The sequence below is a fragment of the Octopus bimaculoides genome, chromosome 2 (assembly GCF_046866305.1).
Source record: "Octopus bimaculoides isolate indiv1 chromosome 2, ASM4686630v1, whole genome shotgun sequence".
NCBI classification, from domain to species: Eukaryota; Metazoa; Mollusca; class Cephalopoda; order Octopoda; family Octopodidae; genus Octopus; species Octopus bimaculoides.
Window position 1 is genome coordinate 100,867,451 of NC_142929.1, and position 25,431 is coordinate 100,892,881.

The 25,431-nt window shown below is 33.7% G+C and overlaps 1 protein-coding gene across 3 annotated transcripts in view; it reads left to right on the plus strand.

Annotated features, from left to right (window-relative positions):
- The window catches only part of LOC106868179 (cardioacceleratory peptide receptor), an 82,792-nt gene extending 57,973 nt beyond the window's left edge, over nucleotides 1-24,819 (plus strand). Inside the window, exons 11-14 of one of the 3 annotated variants that reach the window (XR_008267189.2) lie at nucleotides 2,753-2,924; nucleotides 4,242-4,609; nucleotides 9,561-9,624; nucleotides 17,318-24,819. Coding sequence is in view for 1 of the 3 variants with exons in the window: in XM_052978516.2 (XP_052834476.1) it covers nucleotides 2,753-2,924; nucleotides 4,242-4,494 (425 nt within the window). In the remaining 2 variants the exon portion in view is untranslated. Of the gene's footprint in view, nucleotides 1-2,752; nucleotides 2,925-4,241; nucleotides 4,880-9,560; nucleotides 9,625-17,317 lie in introns of those variants that run through there. The other 2 variants (XR_008267191.2, XM_052978516.2) reach the window with 2 other exon arrangements.
- Nucleotides 24,820-25,431: the final 612 nt, after the last annotated feature.

Here is a 25,431-nt window from a genome sequence, read left to right on the forward strand (position 1 = left end):
TCTCTCTCTCTTTCTCTCTTTCTCTCTTTCTCTCTTTCTCTCTTTCTCTCTCTCTCTGAAAGTATCTGTCATTACAGTATCGAAATGTGATTGTTTCAGTTAGTAGAATAGTTTCATTTTTAAAGTGAAAGTATTTGACATGAGTGTTTTTGTTTCACTTTTGACACGTAATACTTAAATAGTGGAGGAGATATTATGTTGCTGTGGGCTCGAACTCTGAAAGAAGATAAAATGTTTTTTGACTAAAACACAACTGGAACCCTAAGTAAGGCATCTGTAAATTTTGAATGAAATTGGTTGTGTAGTTCTCGAGTTTTAGGGATTCACACAGACAGACAGACAGACAGACAGACACACATTCTCATTTTTATATATATAGATATATATATATAATATTTCTTATATTGCCCACAGGGGGCTCAACATAGAAGGGACAAACAAAAACAAAGGGATCAAGTCGATTACCTCGACCCCCAATGCGTAACTAGTACTTATTTAATCGATCCAGATAGGATGAAAGGCAAAGTCGACCTCGGCGGAATTTGAACTCAGAACATAACAGCAGACAGAATACCGCTAAGCATTTCGCCCGGCATGCTAACGATTCTGCCAGCTTCCCGCCTTAATATGTATGAATGTATGTTATAAGTCCGACAGCTGTTTCTGGGAGCTCAGTGATCCATAATAATGGATTATCCAATGTTAATTGCATCCATACAGCCGCATATCGTGATGAACTAAATCTAGCAACATTCTTATGGATCACCGAGCCCCCAGAAACAACTGTTAGACTTGTAATACCTTTCACCCACCCATTTAATCTTGATAGTTTTATGACTATACTCACTGTGATTTCTGTCGACTCCCTCAGCCCCTTTCCAAACAGACACTGCTCCTTGTTCCTTGGCATTAAATTTTGATATACAAAGATTTGATAAACAAAACTATAAATTAAAACTGACCCCCAAAAAACAGTAACATGCTAGATCTCTTATAAGTCTTTCTTCCTGATACCTTAGTCGCTTCTAAGCTGAACTAAAGACAGTATGACCTTTGTCTATATCCTTACCTTCTTGGAGGTTTTAGGTAAAATTATACTAATGTGTTCATTTGTTTTAGCTTAATTTAATTCTCTGTATTTATGCAGCTGAGTATTGCTCTGCATTTAAATTGATGTAATGGTTGTATTCTTCAATTAGTGGAGTCGCTTGAAACGATGGTACTGCATTACCTCTGGATATCATGTTGCTCATTATATATATATATATATATATATATATATATATATATATATATATATATATATATATATATATATATATACATACATACATACATACATACATACATACATACATACATACATACATATCATTCAGCTACGGTAGCAGTTAAATAATATTCTTAAGGCCGCAATTTACTCACACGCAGCATCCTTCAGATCTTGCCACTAATTCAGTTCTTAACCAAATTGAAAACTGTTAACATTTTTTGAAGAGAACTGATCCCCAGCTACATTTTGGCATAAAAAATTGAGATTTGATCCAGCAGAAAAAAGTTTACATCAAAATGTGTAGCAACGTTATAGGAGAGTAAGTCATGCCACCAATCAAGTTTACATCTAAATAACTTTTTAATTTAAAAAACAAAAATTGTTTATCTTAACTTTAATGATAGAAGAAAGCATAAAGAATTTCATAGTTTTGTTCTCATGCAACAAAAATTTGTATAAAAAAAGTTATGAGGTAAAATATCACGAAAATAATATAAGGCAAAAAAATTGGGTTCAATTATAATTAACTTCTTTATTTTTAAAACAAACTATATTTTAATTTAGCTTAAATGATAGAGCTCAATTCGAGGAATTTCATGGTATCAATCTCATGCAATGAAGTTTTAAAAGAAAAAACGTTATGAATGTTTGTTTCTCAAATTTGAGGGTGATAATATAGTTCTATACTTTTTTATGAATATAATTTTATAAGGTCACTTTTAATATATCACCGACATCATTGAGGTAAGGAAAAAATTATCAACGACACCACTAATTGACACATTTGACACATTATTAATTATCATAATAGCAAAGCCTGGAAAAAACATGGATTACAGGGGAAAATGCGAGCAAGAGAAATAATATTCTTCAGATTATAAGCCTGGAAAATTACAGGACAAGTAATTACACTTGGAAAAGTTCAGGACAACTTGTTACATCTGGTAAAGTACGGAACAAGAAAATTTTTATTTAAGATATTGCAGCTAAGGATAAAATTTGAATATTAACAATTATTTGATTTCAATTTACAGAGTAACATTATAATTAAAAAAAGGTACCATCATTTTACTAAAATATTGACATACTAGAATAAAAAAATGAGAGCCAGAATTACCAATATAGCTAAAGTTTTATGCAAAGTAGAATAGTATATATGGTAGGCAAATTCATTACGTAAAAAGTGAAGGAGGAAGAGTGAGAGAGAGAAGGAACGGTGAAAAGGAGATATATGTATATGGAGGTAAAAAACTGTTTATCCGCTATCTAGTTCGCTGCTTAATAACTGTGAATTCAATCTCTGTCAGATTTAAGTTTGTCCTTCATTTGTTTCCATATGATAAATTAAATCCTAGTAGAAACTGAGGAACGATTAACCAACTTATATATCACTATTATCCATTACACAAAAACAAATCAGAATGCATCGAAAAATACATATTGCTTACCTGATCTATTTTTTCTTATTTTTCTTTTTAGTTTTCATTCTGTGTTGGAGCCCCTACATGATCTACGACTTATTGCAAGTATACGACCTCCTGGAAGAAAATGTCGCTGTTGCTACATTTGTACAAAGTTTAGCTCCACTAAACAGTGCAGCAAATCCTATTATATATGGGATTTTTACAACACGAATTTGTAAGAGCCTGAGGTAAATTCCACTATGTTATTATCTAAAAATATATCTTCAGTGCTCCCAGTTGTATATTTGAATTCGGCAGAAATGATAAAGTATCGGACTTTAATCCCTTTAAGAATTAAGTATGGTGGGAGTGAATGTTCTGTAGTGTTCGACTTATCCACTTCTTTAGTTGTCGATAAATACCTATAAATGACGCAAGATTTATTCAAACGACTACATCCTTCTCTTTACAACGTTGATCTTCTTTCTACTTAATATTTGGCGTTAAGTGTGTACATTAAAAAGCAAGATGCTGGTGAGTCAGTGGTCTTTTTATACATACTTGAAGCTTTTCCACTTCGCTTAGCGACTAATTCGAATGGATCAGTTTCTCAGTTTATTTAATGACTTAGATATAGGAGGAAGAATAGCAGTAATGATCCTTTTCAGAGCCATCTAAACTAGTAGAAGGAAGGGACAAAATTTGTCCTCGGACCAGATATCTGACCCGATTGCATTTCCTACAGAACAGAGTTCATTAAAGATCCTTAAGGACTAACTGTTTCCGCAAATTTCTCTCCAGAGTTTTGCACGATCCGAGGCTATGGAATAAGATACTTGCCTAAGATGCCGTGTGGTTGGATCGATCCAGAAACGCCGGAGTTACGAAATGAACTTCTTAACCTCACAACCATTGTCCTGAAAATATAGGCTTAGAATTGTACCAAATCAAAAATGAATCAATATTGTTAATTTTTACATTATCTAATTTATAACATTATTAATGATTCACTTACAGGAAGAGTTGAGCTCTACGGTACAAATCACAAACATTCAGAAAATATATGTTGTTTCTTTGCTCATGTACTCATTTGATGTAGTGAACCACTCAATTCAGCAGTTCATTGAACTAGATCGACTAAGCAATTCAAATCTACCAGTCAGCATCGTTGCTCATAAGATTTGTTCCTTCAGCGCACGGCTTGACTTGTGGATTCTGCTATTCACAATTATCTCTGGTTAAATACGAATAACATATCTTTACTATTATTCTACCTTAGCTATAGGCTTCTTTGATACTAGAATTTGAAATCGTATTGTTGGTTTTTTTTTGTTTTGTCTTTTTTGGATTATGTCTTCGTTACAATTGCTATTGAACTGCTATCAGTAGAAACTAATTAAACCAGATCTAGCTACACCGGCTAAAACACTTTCAATAACTCAATCTACAAAATCGAGTCTTTGTCATGTTTCTTTCTCAAAAAAAAACCTACAATTATATTTGCATTTCTATAAAATCAAAATCTGTGTATTATATATCTATTCTTTTTTTATTTTATACAACAGGAAAATGAAACGGATTAAAAATGGAGTTGGTATGGGTAGAATGAAGTACTGTATGTCAAGACGACAAACTCAGCGGACGTCTACCTTCTATACAGATATAAGCTCTGTTCGTGAAGCAATGCAGAAACTTTCTTGTGGCTCTAACACATCTTTTCCTAAAGTGACTTGCTCCAACAGTAAAATGGATGTTTCACAAAATGCAGCTGCTAATGAATTCCAACCGATATCTCGAACGGTCAGCAGAAATATATAAACTTTGGTTGACTCAGGATCTAAATAATAATAGGTGTAGAGAAGCATGTGTGAAACTTCAAATGTTCTATAAACTACTAATAACATGGACAAAAAAAAGGAAGGAAAAATAAGAAGTAAATATTTGTTCATTTAAAATTATATTTTGTGAATGAAATATGACTTTAAATAGTATTAATAGTTAAATTTAATAATTAATGATATCTGTTGGTAAATCCTAATGACAAAATCCCCAAATATCTATTTACTGATGATTCATTTTTCGCCAAGTATACGCACAATTGTAAAGAAACACATGTAAACATAACAATCATATATAGGAGAGCATTGGAGTTCGCTTGAAGTATTGTGTATTGTTTGTAAAGAATAAAGTACTTTGAATGGCACAACACTGCATTATAATAACAACAAATGGCTATAATAACTGTTGTAATTTAATCATCCATAGTCTGATATGATATTTCGGAATATAAAATTCCTTCTTCAGATATCCCAAGGAATTTATGGAGTCGCCACTATAATCAGTTTTCTCTATGTATATATATATACATAGAGAGAGGGGGGAGAGAGAGAGAGGGGAGAGAGAGAGGGGAGAGAGAGAGTGGGGAGAGAGAGAGGGGAGAGAGAGAGAGGGGAGAGAGAGAGGGGAGAGAGAGAGGGGAGAGAGAGAGGGGAGAGAGAGAGAGATAAGATATAAATCAGAAACAATAGCATATTTTCCTAAATGTCAATCTGCTCGAAGTTTGCTCTACTTCATTAATACAACAATTTTATGGCATGTTTTCATAGTATTCCAGGTAAGCTGCACAAGTGTAAATTCTTTTTACTTTTTCCAAATTTTCTGAGATGTTAGATGATGGGAAACAAAAAAAGGCATTGTGTTCATGCTTTTCCAAAAAGGGTTAATGTTCTGAGTGAAATAAGTTGAAGTTGCTACGACTGGGAATCAAAAATATGTTGCAGAATCTGCTCACTGAAAGCCTTTTTTAAAATTCAAGTTTTATATCATATCCGATTCGCTAAACGTCTAGCAACATACATCCTTAACCTATCTTCTTGCAGTTCTGCAGGTTTTGCAGGAAAAGAATACTGACCTAACACCTTATCCATAGGCTATCTTTTTTCTCTTACGGGTTTATTTGGACTAATCCGACGTTATACTCATTAACATGATAAGTTTTTTACTATTTTGTGGTACATACTTGTCACTAGGAGGGCTGGAAATTGCGCATTAAGTGTTTTGACAAACAGAACACTCAAATATATCATACAGTACATCAGACATATCAAAAATGTTTAATGAATATTATTCAGTTGCAATGTGAGTGCTCTTAAGGAAAAAGTATACGCTCGACAGAACGCATCTGTAAGACAGTGTCAACCTCTGATTGTAAGTGTTTCACTTCAATGATATTGATTATGCCCTTAGCAATAAGCAATAAGTGTAATTGTTCCCATTTATCTTTCAAATCAAATTCGCCTGTGAGTTTCTATTGCAATGCGTCGTTAATGGCATTCGGAAAGGCATGTTCATCATCAACATCCATCCCCGGTTGCCTTAAAAGTTCAAAACCTTGTGCGTAGTCAACTGGAACCTTTACAAATCGGTTATTAAATGTTTTATGAATTTCATTATTGCACACACACACACACACACACACACACACACACACACACACACAAATGAAGGGAAAAGGACAATATCCAATGCGTCCCAAACATTTCCATTATTCATCTTTTGCTTTTGATTCCATAATCATTTTATAACCGTCGCAAAACTTCAGTAATTTATATATTTCTTGAGTATCATTACAATGTGCCAAACTACTTTGAAAGTAATATTGAAGGGAAAAGACTTTTCAACCCAATTCAGATTCCTCACTGTATATATTTCTCTTTTCTTGAGGAAAGCGAGAATGCCTTACCTCAGTCTGCGCTTTCGTACAATGTACGCAAAATGTTCATTTTGTCAAATATAAATAAAAAAGCTGGTACTGAAATGTAAAAGATCATTTTGGCATATTTACATATTTTCATTATTGATGATGCTGTTTGACCGAAGAATACTAAATTTTGTTATTCATCGCCATGCGTATATGAATCACATTCCTGTTTCGCATGATTAAATTTTTATACTTGTTTTGTAAGGTATTTATTATTATTTTCGTATACACACAACAGATCAAACTCTTGGAAAAGAAAAAAATTCTAACATCGGGCTACAATAAGTAACCTTTGATGCCAAGAACCCTCCTAAGTATCCTAGCTCTCCCTAATAACACTGTTTACTGGAGCTGTACTAAACTGGGTTTTCTGCCTAGTTCCTCTAACCATCTCTTCAAATCTTTAGCGATAGTTCCTAATGCACCTATAACTACTGCGATGCATTTTACCCGCACTTTCCATAGTCTCTGTAATTCAGTGGCTAGGTCCTGGTACTTTGATATTTTTCTATACCTCTCATATTGATTTTTTTTTCATCATTTGGGACTGTAAAGTCAATTATCTATTTGAATAAGGCTTTCCTCTTTTGATTTGCATAACCTACATTGGGAATCTACTTAGTTTTTGTCTATCTTGGCTTTTATCCAATTAGTCCTTAATGCTTGATCTTTTGCAGCTGTATTATTATTATTATTATTATTATTATTCAGTAGTCTTATTTTTATAATGTGCTTTCACGGCACTATCGAGCACAGCTCTGTGTGCCTTGGGTATGTGCTGTGGTTTGCTGTGATGCTCTTATGGTTACTGTATTGAAAGTGTTTTGCGTAGGATGTGTGCAGTGCCCAGTAGTGCAATTTTCTGTATGTTATATATATTTGTAAGTCCTGGTGTTTTTGTTATGTATTTGTCTGAATATTTTTTTTATTATACCTAAGGCACCTACTATGATAGGAATTGTTTCTGTTTTTAGACTTCACATTCGAATTACCTCTATTTCCAGGTCTTTGTATTTTGAAAGTTTCTCCATTTATTTTAGAGAAACGTTGTTATCTGTTGGTATTGATATATCAATTAGGAAGCATTTTTTTCTTCATGATCTCTGACAACTATATCTGGCCTATTGGCCTTAATTTCTCTGTATTAGCATATCCCATAATATCGTTATTTTCTCATTTTCTCTGACCTTTTCTGGTGTGTGCTTATACCATCTTTTTTCTGTTGTTATTCCATAGTGTTGGCATAGCTTCCAGTGAATGTAGGTCCCAACTCTGTCGTGTCGGTGAATATATTCCTTCTTAGCCAGGACTGGGCAGCCAGAGACAATATGATTTATTGTTTCTTGTCCATCACATATTCTGCAGTTACTTGTTATGTTTCTTTTCATTATATGTTTTTGGTAATTTCTGGTGGGGAGGCTTTGGTCTTCTGCTGGAATTAAAAACCCTTCAGTCTCTGCTTTGAGTCCTGAGCTTCTCAGCCATTGCTGGGATTTAGTTTAGCCCAGTATTTGCCATGAAGGGGCTTTTCTTGCCATCGTTTTATCGTGGTTCGTTGCTGTTCTACTTTTAGCTTGGATTTCATTTGTTTTACAGCTTTTGTTGTTTCTTCTCCTTCATAGTTGTTAGGTAGTATGTCTTCTTGTTTGTATTTGTCAGCTTCCTTAAAGACTGAAAACAACTTTTGGTTTTGTTCGTGTTTTGTAACAATTTGTATTAGTTTTCCTTGCTTCTGAAGTAGGTATTTTTGTAGTCCTATGGTGGTTATTTTGTAATAGTTTTCTAGCTGTATAAGTCCTCTACCACCTTCTATACGTTGTATATATAAACTTTCTATGTCAAATTTGGGTAGTGCATCTTAAATCCTGTGATTATTTTCCTTGTTTTCCTGTCTATTTTGGTTAGCTCATTTGATGTCCAGTTGAGGATATTGTAGGCTAGAGTACTGATGCCTATTAACTTGCTTTTCGCATTGAGCTTTGTTTTCAGTATATAGTATTCTTTTTTTTTCTCTTTCACTTGTGTGTGTTGTATCCTATCTAGTTCATTGATTCCTAAATATTTGTATGTCTGGCTTTGGTCTAATTCTCTTATTTCATTTGCTTTATCTAGTGTGATGTTGCTACTCTTAACTAGTTTTCCTCTTTTCAAGGTTCCTTTGGCACATTTTTCTAAGTCAAATTTCATATTTATTTCTTTGGTAAATCCATGTACTGTCCGTAGCAGCTGTTTATCATTTGTAGAGTTTTAGGTGGCTGATTGTTTTGCCGTAACAGTTGTATCCGGATCTAGTTCTGTTTCGCATGTCAGATAAAGATGTCAGTGCCAAGCAGAAAAGGAGTGGAGAGAGCGTGTCTCCCTGGAATATACCCCTTCTAATGGAGATAGCTTTGGTTTTTATGAGTCCCTCTTTTGTTTGGAGCTGTAGCACTGTCTGCCATTTTCATAGGGTGTCTTAGGTATTATTATTATTATTATTATTATTATTATTATTATTATTATTATTATTATTATTATTCAGCCATCTTATTTTTATCCCATGATTTCACTGCACTACCGAACGCAGCTCTCTGTGCCTTGGGTATGTGCTGTGGTTTGTTGTGATGCTTTTATAATTATTATTATTATTATTATTATTATTATTATTATTATTATTATTATTATTATTGTTATTATTATTGTCATCATCCTTATTATTATTAAGGCGGTGAGCTAGCAGAATTGTTAGCAATCCGGGAAAAATGCTTAACAGTATTTCGTCCGTCTTTACGCTCTGAATTCAAATTCTGCTGGGGTCGGCTTCACCTTTCATCTTTCCAAGATTTATAAAATAAGTGCCAGTTGAGCACTGGGGTCAATGTAATGACTTGCGCCCTTTACTTGAAATTGCTGGAATTGTGCCAAAATTTGAAATCATTTCTATCATTATTATCATTTGTAGTAGTAGTAGTAGTAGTAGTAGTAGTAGTAGTAGTAGTAGTAGTAGTAGTAGTAGTAAGATAGTAGCTGGCAGAATCTTTAGAACGGTGTACAAAATACTTAACTGCATTTCGTTAGTGTTTATGTTCTGAGTTCAAATTCCCCCATTACCACATATTCTACAGTTACTTACATTTTATTTTAGGCGTGGCTGTGCGGTTAGAAGCTTGCTTCCCAACCACATTGTTCCGGAATTAGTGGCACCTCGGGTAAGTGGTACGTCAGATTTTCCGTTGTGTATACAAAATTCCGTTGTTATTTTTCTTGTTTCCAATTAAAAATATTGGAACTATAACTTATAACTGGGACAGCTAAAGTATTGATGCCTATTATCTTATTTTTCGCGTTAAGCTCAATTTTAAGTACTAATCTAACTCGGCTATAATATCCGTTCCTTATATTCTCTTCCATTTGTGGGTATTGTAACGTATCTAGTTCATTGATTTCTAAGTATATGCATATCTAGATTTTGGTCTAGTTCTCTTATTTCATTTTCTGTATCTCGTGCGATATTGCTTTTCTTAACTAATTTTCTTCTTTTCAAGATTGCTTTGGCACATTTTTCTTAGCCTAATTTCGTATTTCTTTGGTAAATCTATACACTTTCATTAGTAATGTTTCTAGTTGTTTATCATTTGCAGCATAGAAATTGAGATCATCCACATACAAGTGATGATAGATCATTGTTGTTGTTGTTGTTGTTGTAATAACAAGTTTAAAATACGTACTTCCTGTTTGTTTTCCTTGGGCTGAATAAAACGGGTATTGCTTAATTTATTTTTCATTTTTTTTGTGCATGGTGGTTGGAGACGGAAATGGTCTGATGTTGATTGGATCGTAATGTGGTGAGCGTGTTTATACGTGTTGTGCGAGTCTTGGAGATGATACACAGTTAAAATACATCATTTCATTTGGAAAATAGAAATAAATTTTAATGAGTATTACTTACTCGGATATAGTCCAACACTTTTAATGAGTATTACTTACTCGGGTATTGTTCAACACTTGGTCAGTGTGGCGAGCGTGTTTACACGTGTTGTGCGAGTGAAGGAGAAGATATTCAGTTAAAATACATTATTTCATTCGGAATATAAAAATACATTTTAGTTAGCATTACTTACTCGGATATAGTCCAACACTTTGCCAGTTATTTTAGGCTCCATTTGTTGTCTTTATTCCCGATGTTTTTGGGTAGATTTTGGAGAAGCGTTTTATCGCTCGCACATGTTAAACATCCCCGATTTTCTTCTTCTTCTTCTTCTTCTTCTTCTTCTTCTTCTTCTTCTTCTTCTTCTTCTTCTTATTATTATTATTATTATTATTATTATTATTATTATTATTATTATTATTATTATTATCAGTGTTATTATTATTACATGTTTGTTCGAGCAGAAGTATCAGTGTCCATGCCTTATACAGATTCTGCGAAAAGAGGTTGATGTACTTCATATTCATCTTGGTTATACAATGTGTGTAGATAAACAAGAAAAACGGCTGAAAAAATAACATGGCTACCAACCCAATTTCAACTCATTTTTAAAGTAATTAACACCTCCCAGGCGTACACTCTATTGATTAGGCACATGCTAATATAAACATAGAAAGTGATGTAATATTTAGCTCAAGATGAAATAATTTAAACAGTTTATTAGATTTTTTACCAAACTAGATTCATAAGAGTAAGGCAGAAATTCGTATTGACTTGATCATTACTTCATGTCTTCTTCTAGTTCTTAGAAAATTGACCTGATGGTATTGGATAAGCTCTCTGTGAGGATAGTGGGTCACATTCTGTCAACGATGCACTGTAATTACTACAACTCACTATATGTAATGGTGTAGCATTGTAAAATAGGCAGATGCTTCGTTGTCTTACAAATATGATTTGAGGTCGACGAAGTAGGTTAATAATATAGTAAAAGTTGATCGAATTGACTACAACCTTTCTTTATAAAATCTATAGCCTTACCATGATGTAAGAAACGACCACATTGCAAGTGAATATTTTTCCAACCCCGGAGAGACAAAGACAAACGTTAACAATGGCAGGAATCGATCTCAGAACCTTGTTAGATGAAATTACTTTTCTTTTGGTCCTCCTAAGTTGTTATATCTGGCCTATTATGGCATTTAAATATTTTGAATGAAAACTGTGTTGCAGTCATAGCTTTGAAAAATTCGCCTCTTACTCTCTGGTGCCTATTTTGCCCCATTTCAAATAATACTACTTCGAACTCGCGCTTTACTTACGGAATGATGATGAAATTTAAAATTTAAAATGTATGTTTGTTTAAAATACTAATTTTAATATAAAATATTTTCAGTTTAAATACAGAATTTTTGAAAACTTATTAACTTTATCTCTGTTTTCATTTTCAGAAAAATATGTTATAGTTAAGCGCTTATTAAGATTGTTAAAATTGAGAGCAACTTTCTCAACGAAAGTTTATAAATAATTTTTTAATATTGTTTATCGAAAAAAGTTTATTTAAAAACAATATTCTATTTCATTTGATTTTACTTAAATGACTTTTCTACAAACAACGTTCTAGTTAAGGTTCTGTTTTCATATTTATGACGTGTAATCTTAGTTGATTTGAAAGAGACTTGACTGCTGTATCATGCAAGTCGAGTAACTATATAAAAGCTCTGACATTTGCAGACGTGTGTGTGTGTGTGTGTGTGTGTGTGTGTGTGTGTGTGTGTGTGTGTGTGTGTGTGTGTGTGTGTGTATGTGTGAATAATATTTGTAACGATGAATTTTTTTATAATATTGTCCATGATATTAACGTAGCATTCCACTAAAATATCTTAAAGCGATGGATGATAAGTTTCAGTGAATTATTTTTATTCATGATTAGGAATGTTTGCATGACTTTTTTGAAATATCGCAATTATTGGAATGGAGCAAAACAAAAGACCAAGAAATTTAACTTCACTTATAGGGAAAATGTAATAAATTTATTGAGTTATTCTATAATATACTTATAAGAGCCCTCGAAATACAGTTGCTTCTTACATAGGCAAAATGTCTCGCATCTAACGAAGAATGTTTAATGGTAATGCATTTTCCATTATTTAGCTCGATGTGGAAAGGTTTCATATGTGATTTTGGCAGAACTCACACACTCAAGGGATGGTTCGGTTATGTTCAGTTTTCATTTCGAGGATGAAGTGAGGAATTTCCGGGACTGCAGCTCTGGGTAAAACCTGAGCAAAAACTTTAAGGATGAAGTGATGATAAGAAACTGTTGCACCGAGTAACCTTTGACATAAGTAGTACACAACTTCCAGGAGCAAACATTTCACAGTTGCAGTAGGATAGGTGATAGGAAACAACGTGCCAATGATTGTAGTTGATCTTTACCGGTCAGAGCAATTGCCTTTCATGATTGCATATTAGGATATTTTTATGTGTAGTTGTTGCGCACATCGTCCAAGAAAATTGAGTGCTCTGTGTTTTGTAGAATCAACAATTAGTCAGGAATGAAAGGGGTTTTGGACCTAAAGAGGAAGTATCGCCTTTAGATAATAGTTTTAGTAGATTATAAAGACATAGTTACCGTTAAATATCATCGGATTATACGACGTAATATTTCTAATGAATTTGAAGGTGTTGTAGTTTTGTGATTGTTTCATTGATATGAGAAGTAATTGTATTTTGGAGCCGTTGAATAAGGCTAAATGATTTCATTAGGGATCATTTCAAAGTCACTATTCATGGAAGCGATGTCAAGGTATCGAGATTCAGGGTAGATGACGCCTATGTGTGGATAGTTAAAGATGATTGATTTGAGGAACATCTGCGCAGGAGAGTGTGTTGTTAGAAATAGCATCAAGTAATGTGGAGAAAGAAGGCCATTAAAGATGTAATTTAACCCCGAAGTATACCGATAACACGTGATACAGAGTAATCTCCGTGTATTCAAAATACCAAGGAATGTTCTGACGGAAAACGTTTGATCCAAAAACGAGAGACATGGAAGCTGTCGGTGCGCATCTTAGCAAGGAGATTCTTGAGCCAAGAACAGTGGAAGGCTTTGCTAATGTTAAGGACAATCACATTTCTTTCGCTGAAATTCTTAATGGAGGGAGTTGAAAACATACCTTCTGTACAACTGTGTCTGTAGGAATCACGCTGACAGAAGCTAATGAAGGAAGAATATAATAGAAGAGGTTATTATTTACAACTGTTTCCTTCAGTTGAAATCTATGACAGTCGATACTTGACAGGATTAAAATAGATGACTTTTTTGAGGGATATACTGCGCTATTGTATGTATCCATGGATTTGAATAAATTTAGCGCGAATGGAAGCACTTGTTGGAAATGATGAGAGAAACACCTGGGCTAGAGTAACTGGAAAAGTTTTAGCGTTTGATGACTGAGTGCATGTAGTTGTAAGATTACTGAGTAAGAGATGGGGAATTTGAGAGGGGTTTGGCTACATAACATTTACTTCTTTAATAAGCGTAAATACAATAAACCTCACTTAAAAACAAAACCATGTCTCGGGTTCGGCTTGTCGGAAGATTACTTGTACTGCGTTGGCTAATGTATACTCATGACATGCGAAGTTTTAACTAAATATATCAAGTTTGTATTTATATTGTTTTAGTTCAAATGTTAATGGAATAGAAAAAGAAATACTCAGGGAATTCCTCTAATTAGCTTAAGTCTCCTGTCTTGTGTAATTTTGTAATGCCGTTCAGCTAGAGTTAAAACAGACTTTAAAAATCAAATCAATTTCATCACAAGACAGACTTTCAAAACTTTCAGTTTGTACTGTGAACAGTAATGTTCTTATTATTGGCAGAGCTATGCAAATTTTATGTCAATATAAACATTAACATAACTTTCATTTTAGTAAGTAACAACTTTCTTCTAAAAGCTATTCAAAGTAAAAAAGCATGATCTTTTAAAGAGTCAAAACTGTGTAACTGCAAATGTATGTGTGTACGTGCGCGCGCGTATGCGTTTGAGTGAGTCTGTGTCTGTGTTTGTGTCTGTGGGTATGTATGTAAATATGTATATGTTTGTATGAGTATATATGTGAAGTATGTGTGTACAAAGTACGTTTGGATTTACACACGGAAGAAAACAATATTCAAGAAATTTGAATGCCAGAATAACTACTGAAGTATTTTCAGTTTCAGAAGAATGTGTAACTACTGAATAGCATCAAAGACCCCATGAACATTCTTCGGGGTACCATTATCGTTGTGGTTACTGGTAGTATTCAAAAGCTTTCCATGAAATAAGTTAATCTTAGATGTGCAAGTTAATACGATAGTCGCTGTTATGTAGAGCAGCAGCAGTTTACATTGATGTACTGGGTTTGTCCATGTGATTTATCTACCGATATATACAATGAGGTTGCGACAATTAAATGCGACAATTAACTGCCTTTACAGCAATGAAGAAGTAAGAAGGTACCCCTCTGACCAGCTTCGGATACATGTGGTTAATTCCCTCTATATATGGGTCTAAAATAATGGCAGAAGGCCAGCAATTTTGGTGGGAGTGTGTAAGTCGATTACATCGACTCCAGTGTTCAACTGGTACTTATTTTATTGACCCCGAAAGGATGAAAGGTGAAGTTAACCTCGGCGGAAGTGTTTCCTCTATATATTGAAACAAAATTTTGAAGGGAAGTTTACTTGTCACATTTATCAAATGATATATTCATATCAATGAAATACTGTGAGAATTAAAATGGATATCTAAATTTAGACTCAATATTTGAATTTCCTACAAGCGGATCGCTTGAGTGAATGTCGTTTTACATTTCCTATTGATAGCTCTGAGCAAATCAAATACATTGTCCTGGAGAATGCTCCTCTGATTTCAAATAATATATTTTATTTGAAATAAAATATTTTTTAATAAAACGATTAACTAGAATATAATTTCGCTTAAAATGAAATATCTTATTTGAAATATTTAAAAATTTTATGCGAAAGCCTCCGTAATTATTTGCATATCAAAAACTTTGTGTTTAATTGTGTAAATCCAGTTACAAAAAAGTAACTGAATTATATTTATTTTGCTTTTCACAAACTTGTTTGGAAGGATGAACGGATGGATGGATGGATGGACGGACGGACGGACGGACGGACAGACGGACTGACAGATAATGCAGTTCTTGTTCTCGTCATTATTTGATATTTCGTTTGCTCTCTACTTTGTCGTTGTTTATATGGGAGTCCAGATGAAAGGATAACTGTGACATCACACTACTACACAATCGGAGTTTGTGGACAAGTGATAACAATTATATTGAATTCTAATGAATGGTTATTTGTCCTTTTATAGCAAAACTGAATTATAAAGTATGTGTGTGTGTGTGTGTTTTCTTCTTTTAAAACCAATATCCTCCTATTCGTTATGTTAAGCAATTAATTTATTTTGTTATTTCAGTGAATAATAAGCTCAAATCATAATTTATTATCAACTTAACTCACTTCATTCTACTTATTTTATTTAAAACATTACTAACAGGTCACCAATAGTATGTAATCTTGTGAAACTGCCATTAATATTCTTTCCGTGCAATAATGTTAGTATATCTGCGCCTTATTGTTTGATAGTTTAATGTTTGATTCTGACTAGTCACTTCCCTACTGTCAAGGTTGTACAAGGAAAAAAAATTACATAGCATATTGTGCTTTCCAATATCCTTTCCCAAATCTCTACCTACTAAACTTCTAAGTTCTTTCAGATTTTTATAATCTTAGATGGGAGAATCATGTTTAAGGCACGGAAACTGTGGATCTGCGCGCTTTCTCCGTGCAAGCGTGATTGTGTGGGAAGAAGCTTGCTTCCCAACCTCATGGTTCCTAGTTCAGTCCCACTGCGTGGCACATTGGGAAAGTGTCTTTTACTCAGGCCGACCAAAGTCTTTTGAGTAAATTTGGTAGACGAAAACTGAAAGAAGCCCGTCGTATATATGTGCGTGTGTGTGTGTGTGTGTGTGTGTGTGTTTGTGTTTGTGTTTGTGTGTGTGTGTGTGTGTGTGTGTGTGTGTGTGTGTGTGTGTTTGTGTTTGTCTCCCACCACCACTTGACAACTATTGCTGGTGTGTTTACATCTCTGCAACACATTGGTTCAGCAAAAAAGAGACCGATAGAAAAAATCCCAAGCTTAACAGAATATAAGTACTGGGGCCGATTCATTGGACTAAAAATTCTTCAAGACGGTGCCCCAAGATGGCTAGAGTCTAATAACCGAAACAAGTAAATAAAAAAAAACCTTGTATTAATAATAATGGCAGAAGGATAAAAGTATGTTTTGGGGAATGCAGTTGTAAAAGAAAAAAAAGGAAAAAAAAGGCATCGGAGGGGTGATGCATACCCTACCCGCACACAAGGTTAAGATAAAATTTAATTTAATTATCTCACACGAATTCATATTTCAACAAAATGACATGAAGAGTTATTTCCCCTGTATATCATTTATGCATATGTAATAAATAAAAAAAAAACATTTGATTCACCAAACCAAAATTTAATGCGCTCGATTCACTCACCAAATGAGTATTTCTGCTAGATTTGGTGAAAATCCGTTCAGCCGTTCTCCAGTAATTTTGCAAGCACACAAAGACGACCGACTACAATATCCTGCTTTCGTTTACACGTGCAGGGTAATTACTTGCCAGTTTTTTTTCTTTGTTTTTTGTTTTTTATTTTGCACCACATTGATCAAATAGACAGTTGACTTCCTCTGATGACAAGACAATTTATTTTAGGATTTTCTATAACAATATGAAACTTGTTCCGATTTTATTTATTAACTATATTGTTTTCAAGTCCTTCAATATCTCCACAATTCTCTTCATCTACCAATCTCTTGTTTTCTTTTCCACTGGTTATTGTCATTTATTTCTTTCTGGTTTTGTTTCAGATTACTCTCTCACGACCACATAATATCATATCGGGAGATACGATCTTCAAAAAATGTTCACAAAGCAGGCAATTACACTTACCTAAACTGTCGTTCGGTTTAACACAACTCGGCTCTTGTATAGATATAGCAGAGTCAACTCTGTTGCAAACATCCGGACCAGATCAGAGGATAAGTAACTCAATATCTTGATACACTACTTCCCACTACAGTGACATAAGCCTTTCTTATTACCTTCTATATTCACAGAGATCCTGTAAAGTTTATGGACACCGATCTTCTACCTCTGTCGAAACTATAAAACAAATTACGTGGATAAATTCTTCAGATTTTGATTTCTGCAGAGTCTATATTTATTGTGAGCAGGGTTATTTATTGTTGTTGTTGTTGATGTTATCTATTATTTGTATTTGAAGTAAAATACATTTGAAGAGGCCTCCCTACTCTTGAATTGTTTTGAGGTATTCTTCAAAGTGAAATGTTAAATATCTGCCTGTACTCTATGGTACACCAAAACTACATAAGGTCCACAGGATTATCGCTCAGACGCAGATGCACTCTGCATCGACAGCAGATTGCATTCCAAGAATACAGAATGATACCCTTTAGTGAACATATTGAAAAATGCGCAAAATAAATGCTACCAAAATTTGTAATCTTTCCATTCTATCAATGTGCCATTGGAACACCAACACAAGTTAGATTAAATAAGCAAACCTTCTTCATTGAAAAATATAAGCCAAAACTTATCCATTTCTAACATTTTTAAATAAGGACACTCACCTCATTGAAAAAATACAAAGCAAAACCTAACCACTTGTAACATTTTATTCCTTCTGAACCAGATCATGTTAAATTAATCAAACCTAGTCATTCCCAACATTTTTTATTATCTCCCTTATACCGGAAAAATTCCTGATTACCTTCCCCTGTCCGGAACTCATTATTTCACGTCATAGCGAAGACATGACACGATATAGGTAAAGAAATTTGAGAAATTTGAAAAAAAAATACGAATCCGGTTATTTCTCCAAAAATAATGTTACTATACTAAAAATTTTATAACATTTTTCAAACATAACGATTTAAATATATACTTTATCCATATAACACAAGCCTTCTGCAGTTTTTTTCACTCTTTTTTGTCTTTTATATATAATATATGCACACACACACACACACACACACACACACACACACACACACACACACACATATATATATGATAACGACTTGTCACTCCTCCAACTTTGCACAGGGATAAACTTATTTATATTATATCAAGTATCCAGTTTAATGTAAGGTATACCATATTACCATATGGATACATCCTCAGTCCAAAGAGTGGTATTTAACAGATTTTGCAATTGATGTAGTGGATTTTGGTAATATTTTGGACTTGTTAAAGCCAAAATTAAAATGACGATACATCCTAAGCACAGACGGTCAAAGAACAAATCCCTACCAAAAAGAATCAATGTAGGAGAGCTTAAAGATCTTGAGTTGTGGGAATTTTAGCAGGAACCGATTCAGGATCCGTCATCATAGGGTGAATTAGAAAATAATTTACATGATATCTCTTCAGAATTCCTTGGATTTGAAAAACCTGATAGAGGGGATTAATTTTACAAAAATAATACAGAGATAACTCAACTACTTGAGCAAAAGTCTGCACTCAGAAAATCACTCTAGATTAATTTATTCTCTAACAGTCTCAAAAACACAAGAGAAGCTAAAACGAATTAAAACAGGGGTACAGAGAGCAATAAGAGGAATGGAGTATGAAAGAAAATTGACAGAGGAGTTTGTCAAAAGATATTCAATCAGAAGCTGATTACCATGATGCTAAAGAGTTTTATACTCATAAAAAAAAGGCATATGACCCTGAAGCTACTAAAGTAAACAGCAACAGCTTTGCTTGAATGCAAACGTGTAATGTTTGCTCTTTACGTTTCTTTCTTATTCTTTATATCAATAGAAGCTATTGTCAAATGATGGAAGGAAACTTTTCTAATTTATTAATCCGAAATTCTAATGTCAGTGGTGATATCGACTCCAATCTTCATCACATATTAATCATTTATTAATTGGATAATATTCCTTTAGTTGAAGAGGTTCAAATCTCTATTAATAAACTTAATCCTGGAAAAGTGCCAGGAATAGATGGAATCACAAGTTAGGAGCAGTACCAAACGCTTGGTTTGATGGTGTTATATTTCCTGTTTATAAGGCGAAAAGAGTGGTTGATGAGTATAAATATTCAAGAGGAATCATATCCTTATCTTCTGTGGGAAAAATATTTACTGGGCTTCTCTTTGCACAATTAAACGATAAGATTTCACCGAATGTTCTTTCAGAATCTTAATGTGGTTTTAGACCAAATACGGAGCCATGTGTATGATGTTTTCTACATGTCACGCGCAACAAAAATGTCGTAAATAAAATCTATATTTAGTCCAGAGTTTTGTCGATTTCACAATGGCACTGTAAATAGGCACGTATAACTGGAAGTTTTACGTAAGCTTGGTGCCCTGTAGGTTTTGTAAACATGAGGTCTGGAGAACTTTTCGTTTGTACTTGAAAGTACATTCAAAGGTTGCAGGGAAGATGTATATATTCATTACATAATAACCGGTATATTAGTTAATTTGAAAAGGTTTTCAGGGAAAACAAAAATGTTTACCTCTTTAATAAGAGATTTATTGTATGCAGATGGTTGTGACTTGGTAACCTGTTCAATCAGTGACACGCAGCACCTAATGCTTAAATTGATAAATCCTGTAAACTTTATCTAAATTTATTTGGGTTTACAATAAATTTACATAAAGCTGTTGCTATTTCAAACAGCTTCCAGCCCAAATTGAATGTTATGGACGAATATGTCTATCTTGGAATTGGGTGGACTTCATTAAACTATGAAATAGCGAACCGTTTCAGGCTTTCAAGAATTTTGAAAGGAAGGACATGCTTGGTCTAATAGAGATATTACAGGGAACACAAAGGTTACAGTGTATAGGGTGTGTGTGCTTTCAACCTTTCTACTCACGTGAGACGTGAGTAGCATATAGGAAGAAGGTTTATTTACATGAACGATTTCATTAGCGATGTTTGCGCTCAGTATTAAAAATGAAATGGGTGTGCAAGGAACCGGATTCTGAAGTAGTTGAGCGTTCTGGTATACTCTTTTACTTGTTTCAGTCATTTGACTGTGGCTATGCTAGAGCACCGCCTTTAGTCTAGCAAATCGACCCCAGGACTTATTCTTTGGCTGCCTAGTACTTATTCTATCGGTTTCTTTTGCCGAACCGATAAGTTACGGGGACGTAAACACACCACCATCGGTTGTCAAGCGATGTCGGGGGGACAAACACAGACACACAAACATATACACACACATACATACATACATATATATATATATATATATATATATATATATATATATATATATATATATATATATATATATATATATATATACATATATACGACAGGCTTCTTTCAGTTTCCGTCTACCAAATCCACTCACAAGGCTTTGGTTGGCCCGAAGCTATAGTAGAAGACACTTGCCCAAGGTGCTACGCACTGGGACTGAACCCAGAACCATGTGGTTGGTAAGCAAGCTACTTACCACACAGCCACTCCTGAATAGCATTGAAACTGAAATTCATTGATACTGACTTCACAGGACTGGCCATCTTATGAGGTAATCTGATCAATGCATGCCAAAATAACTATTATGTGGTCAGATAAAAGAAGCAAAGATACCTCAATGCAAACCAAAAATGTGTTTCAAAGATTCAATAAATAGTTCACTGAAGAATTTTGAAATGATGCATGTAAACTGGGAGAGTGATGAAATGGATCGGAGAAAATGGAGGAGTAAAATCTGTTAACAGACTGCATTGTTTGAAGATAACAAGTGGAAACATGCTGTGACAAAAGTAAGACAGGGAAGGGTTTGCTTGTGGCCAATGATCCTTTTCTTCTTCCTTATGATACCTGCAACTTTATTTGTCTATGCCATGTTGGACTAGTTAGTCATGAGCGTAATCATATATTTAGGTCTTCTCCTCTGATGATTATTCACAGTTCCAATCTATTGAACTAATAAGATCTGCAGAAGTAAAATTTGGGTTGACTAGGCACAAGAAATATCACAATAGCAATTTGCAGTGATTTTCACTACTAAATCAAGCGTTTTCATGTCGTCTGTGTGGAAAAATTTATAAATTTCTTACTAGACCTAGGAGTTATTTCCGGTCGCATAACATATAGACAATACCTAACCAACTTGTAATTCTCTAACTGTAAATATTTTACTTAATATCTTCTTATCAATGGATTTGTATCAAATTTGTATATAACTGTTACTTATTAATTTTTACAGGTAAATAATTTTTTATTTATTTTTAATTAAACATTTTATATAACAATAATTTTACTGCAAACATAACTAAAGGCGCTAATTGATTTAACATTAATGTATTTTCGTGTAATACTTGAGTGGTTATGTGTTGCTACTTTTAACTAGCTTAGTGTCCATTGTATGTGTTCTGACAGTATCGATGGTTGGAAAAACCATACTCGATTAACGAGTCGAGAGTCATGGTAGATAGGCATGAATATTTGTGTGTGTGTATGTGTGTGTGTGCGTGCAAACTTTTATATGTATACATGGTGAAGGTACGTGGCCTACTAGTTAGGACATTAAATTCCTGAGTGTAGGGTCGTGATTTCAGTTCCTAGACCGGGTGGTACGTCAGGTTTCTGGGCAAACCACTTCACTTCACTCCACGTTACTCTCAAGTGAAATTATTTCCCTATAACAGCTAGAAGATAGTCCCGTGATTGATTGGAGTTCTGTCCAGTAGGGGAGTACTGTACCCCCTGGTCGCCATGCAAACTGTGGAATAAACTCTAACCTAATGAGCTTGTAGGTTTGTATCAGCCCCCTGATATGTATATATCTTTTATCTTTTACTTGTTTCAGTCATTGGATCATTGGACTGCTTCTCCGTCTTGAAAGGCTTAATAGAATACATCGACCCCAGTACTTATTTATTTTTTTAAGGTTAATATATATTCCATCGGTCTCTTTTGCCGAACCTCAAAATTGCAGGTACGTAAATAAATCAACACCGGTTGTTAAGTGGTGGAGATAACAAACACACTGACAGACACACTTAGAGCGATAGACAGACAGACAGACAGACAGACAGGCAGGCAGACAGACAGACAGATAGATAGATAGATAGATAGATAGATAGATAGATAGATAGATAGATAGATAGATAGATAGATAGAAAAATATCACGTGCTTTTTTCAGTTTCCGTCTACTAAATTCAATCACAAGGCTTTGGTCGACCCAAGGTCATAGTGGAGGACACTTGCCCAAGATGTCATGCAGTGGAACCGGGGCCAAACTTCTTACCACACAGCCACGTGTGCGTATATATATATATATATATATATGTGTGTGTGTGTGTGTGTGTGTGTGTGTGTGTGTGTGTGTGTGTGTGTGTGTGTATTTGTGTATATGTGTGTGTGTGTAGATATATTGTTATATATATATATATATATATGTGTGTGTGTGTGTGTATACACGTACATACGTACGTACGTACGTATGTATGTATGTATGTATGTATGTATTATGTATGTGTCCGTGTATGCATGTACGTATGTCTATATGTCTGCAAGTGTATTAATGTGTGCGTGCATGGTTATCATTGCAAGTGTGGATTTATATGTTTTGGCGTAAGTGTACATATACATATGTTGTAACTCGTACACATGTGTATATACATGTCCTTATTTTATACTCTTTAGCTGTTTGTATGCATATGCATGGACATCCAAATGTGTGCCAAATGTAAATGAGTTGAAGTGCGTGTCATTTATTGCATTTAACCCAGTAAATTCGAGGTCCCGAATGTATTTCCAAATCGAAATTTGTAACGTGGTATCTTTTTGTGTCTATAGAATATAGTTGTATATAACTACAATTAAACAACGTTTCACTTAAAATTATATTCTAATATTTTTCTTTTGAATTTGCCATCAGATTTTATATATGTATATATGTACTTTGAACCTGAGATCCTGCTTTTGTTATAACGAGTACTAAATTTCAAGAAGTACCCTCTCATTAAACTCAGACCAGGATGTTTATTTCAATTCCTTATTGATCTTGCTTCATGTTATCCACTAATACCTTTCGAGAATTCATGAACATTAAGATTTACATAACTGAATATTATTCGAATAAGCACAAAATCTACTTCAACTCTTTTACAATTCTTATAGGCCTCAGTCATTTACTTATCTTGGCAACAGAAATTACAGAACCAGGAGAGTGTTGTAATGACGTTCTTATCTATTATTTACCTCAGTAATAGACCATTACCATTTCTCTTCCTTTACAAAATCTGGACTATAAAGAGAAGGAAATATATTACTCAAACACCATTGTTGGTCTTTGTGGAATCGTGATGCTTTATTTAGAACCTGTTTTGTAATCGTCTCACTCTCTGTTGTCATTAAAACATGTCGTTAAAGTTATTGCAGTCGTTTATTTGCTTTTGTTATTTTGAAAATTTCTGATAATGAGCATTGACTTATAATAAAATTCAAGAATTATAGTAATCAAGTGAGAAGATAAGCGCAGGCAGTGCGAAATTTGTACACGAGTAGAAATGAGATACGCAAATTTGTGGGGGATGAAGATCGACTTGCTAAGTTTGGAAGGATATTTAAATTTAAATTTCAAAACAGGCAAACATAAAATAAAATCTAGCTACTTCAATTATCATGTTAACTATGAACAATTTTGACTGAAATGGATTTAATATAACCTCTGAGAAGAAAACTTGGGGTGTGGATGTATCATATCATCTTCTGAACAGAATGCTTTTCTGCTGACAAATAACAAGATAAGATTGTCGATTAAATGTACTCCCTGCTTTTTCTGCTTGATTTCTTAATTATTAAGACACTATAACTATTTTCTATATAAAGTTGGTGAGGAAAAGGGTTTGTGTGAACTAGTTACAGTTTTCGTTGTACTTCTCTTTCGTAACCGTATAGATGTTAAGGTAAAATACTTTAGTCAGATATAACTGTCCGATGTGTGATACAAAAGACTCCAACATAAGTTTGTTTAGAGCAAAGTCGCTTTGAAAAAACAAAATTGAGAGTCAAAATATTTTGTTTTTTGGTAGTATTTTTTAATTTAAGAAGACCAGCAATGCGTGAGTTAAAGAGATGAAATTATATTAAAGTAATCAAAAATCAATTATTTAAAGTTTATGACTTCTGTGACACCAAGGATGGTAATAAGACATATTTTAAAAGTTATATTTCAATGTATGCCAGTATTACTATTGTATTGTCTCTTTTCTTCATTCTGTTTAATACATTATGTGCATCTTTGGATATATTTTTAATTTCATCTTCTATTTTGTACTATAAATGAGAAATAAAGAATTTATTATTATTATTATTATTATTATTATTATTATTATTATTATTATTATTATTTATTATTATTATTATTATTATTATTATTATTATTATTATTATTATTATTATTATTTATTATTATTATTATTATTATTATTATTATTATTATTATTATTATTATTATTATTTGTCCTGAACACAAGTGCTTTCACATAACACCACTGTGAAGATACTTTTTCCGAGATCACTGGATGGAAACAATTGAATGAGGACCATTTTACTTATAAAGGACTTCGAAAGATTTGAACATGTACCCTGAGGTAGAAAAGGAGTTCCGCCCATAGATATTTTTGTTGAAAGCACATTTTTAAAGTATACACTTTAGTTTGCTTATAAGTGGTTTAGCATCGTCATGTATAGAGTATCATCAGTATTAACATCATTATTATTAAGGCCGCGAGCTAACAGAATCGTTAGCACGCAGAAGAAAATGCCTATAGGTATTTCATTAGACGGGTGCTGATGAAGAAGCAAAAACTCCTGAAATATAGCATATACGCCCATTACTCTTTTTCCTCTTCAAGCTCATTCTTTGTTTACATCTGACGTATCGGATAAGAAACGCAGTAACAAAAAGTAGTGCTGGTTA